Raw genomic sequence first — 2,088 nt, 5'->3', positions numbered from 1 at the left:
TTTTTTGTTGTTCTGAGTAATTTTCCCATTGTTCGTTAATTTGAAATGATTAACGGCAAATGTTAAAACAACTATGTGCATGGGCGTGCATAATGAAAACAACAACAATTGTTACAAAAATGGGTGTTTCGTATTTTGTAACAAACTAGCTTATGGTGAAAAGCATTGTTTAAAACAATGTACGACGACAAAATGTTTGATAAAACGTAGACTTACCGGTGCCGTTACTTCATTTTAATAAGAATTTGACGGCTAGTTGTCACCATACATACTAAAGACCTATAATTTCTGGGAACTGCAAACAAGTTGGAAAAGGATCTCAATTCGGTACAATTTCACGGTCATGGTGGATTTTGGGTGTTAACGTGCGAATCTGTGGGAATTATCCGAAACAAACCAACAAAAGAACTGCAAACAAGGCATTATTCGCTGTGTTAGGACATCAAAATTTCCATATATCAGCCACAAGTCATGCAAAGTACTTCGTATGGCATGCACAGTCATATTTTTAAAACACAAGGCAAAAAACTTTCATTTTCTTACCAGCAAGAAGGCTTCTTTGGTTGCAACAGTTTGTCTTACACAAACTTTCGTCTGGTGATTTTTTTGACTGACAAGTAAAAGGAAAGGTGTTGAAATTCGCACTGTGGTAGAATCGCCTGTTCTGAACGACCTGCTAATTTTACGCCGGCCTGACAGCTAGGGCAGTTAGCGCCGTGAAGTAATTAGAATTGACACCCGTCAAGAAACCCCAGCTCGGGTGTCTCGTGTGCTATGTGTCCCCCTAAAAATCAAACAAAATACCACCCAAAAGTCAGCGAAAACCCGTCGCAACCGCCCTCAAGTTAACTGAAAAAAAGTAGCACGACAACAAAAACATTGTGCTTTTGAGACAGCGACGCTAGGCAAAACATCATACACTTTCTCTGCGCAAACAAATAAGCAAAAACAATGCATTTTCTCTTTGATGAGAGATATAGAGTATTTGAATTAGAAACAAGAATGGAAGAATAGACTAGATGATTTCTTTTGCTCCAAAGTACTCTGTTTTTACCTACTTTTAATGCTAGTTCGCTTGTAATGTTCTTTGGACTAATAACTTATTTCATTTTTTTTATTTCTTTCCTAGTTGGAGGAAAGCCACTCTTGTGGAACCCGTTTCTTCACCGTCCCCTGCACAAGAGGAAAGGCGGACAAGTTCGCTTCTCCAACGACCAGACCCTGGAGTTAGAAAAGAAGTTCGAGTCCCAGAAATACCTGTCCCCGCCAGAGAGGAAGAGACTGGCTAAATCTCTACAACTCACCGAAAGACAAGTAAGTATTGATTGTTTTTGCACAGCACACTATCATATTGTAAAATACAGGTTATTGTTTTTGATAATCTAGATGATTTGTATGACGAAATCTAGAAAACCGTTTGGCAATGGATTTTAGTGAAAAGAAGAATTTCAAAACGGAACAGCTACTTCCTATCAAATCTTGTCGCGAAAAACTTTACAAATTTGACATTTTAACGAGATTCTGTTATGAAATCACATAAATATAGGTATTATCCTACCATGTGCTCAGATTGTCTAGTCACTCAAATAAAATTTTCCCAGTCTTAAGTCCGACAACAACAACAAACTTCTCAAAAACTAACTTCAAAGAACTTTGTGTTTTTATATGAATGTAGTGTTTCCTTGCAAAGCATGTCTTTCCCAAGCCTTACGAAACGTTGTGGTATTCCTGTACTTTGGCTTGCAAACAACCGACACTGAACAACTAGTAGGCCGAGAAAGCATGGCGAGTCACATATCTACGAGTCTCAAATAAGGTTCAAAAGGTGACCCCAAAACGTACACATAATCTAAAACTACTATTGCGTCTATACCTTTACGTTAGTGTTTACATTTCGACGTCGTCATATTGGTAAAGTATGCAAGGTTGAAACGTACGAACGCCGGTGGCAAGAAAAAATACAAATTATATTTCCAACAAATACAAAAGAGAGAGTAAGAAATAAAAGGGTCCTACTAGCCTTTGAGGGTCCAGCCTACAAGTAAACGACAAAACATTGGCGGCAAATTTATTATTTGCCGTGCCTTT

General features: G+C 38.0%; 2 protein-coding genes across 2 annotated transcripts in view; one reads left to right on the top strand and one right to left on the bottom strand.

Moving 5' to 3' along the window:
- The window catches only part of LOC118414804, a 1,072,569-nt gene that overhangs the window by 595,133 nt on the left and 475,348 nt on the right, over window positions 1–2,088 (bottom strand). The window lies entirely within an intron of this gene.
- The window catches only part of LOC118414820 (hematopoietically-expressed homeobox protein hhex-like), a 7,514-nt gene that overhangs the window by 2,761 nt on the left and 2,665 nt on the right, over window positions 1–2,088 (top strand). Inside the window, exon 2 of the mRNA XM_035819081.1 lies at window positions 1,130–1,314. Within this exon, the coding sequence (XP_035674974.1) occupies window positions 1,130–1,314 (185 nt within the window). The remainder of the gene's footprint in view (window positions 1–1,129; window positions 1,315–2,088) is intronic.

Source organism: Branchiostoma floridae, chromosome 4, assembly GCF_000003815.2.
Source record: "Branchiostoma floridae strain S238N-H82 chromosome 4, Bfl_VNyyK, whole genome shotgun sequence".
NCBI classification, from domain to species: domain Eukaryota; kingdom Metazoa; phylum Chordata; class Leptocardii; order Amphioxiformes; family Branchiostomatidae; genus Branchiostoma; species Branchiostoma floridae.
The sequence above is the reverse complement of the archived record's forward strand: the minus strand, read 5'-3'. Positions and strand labels throughout refer to the sequence as shown.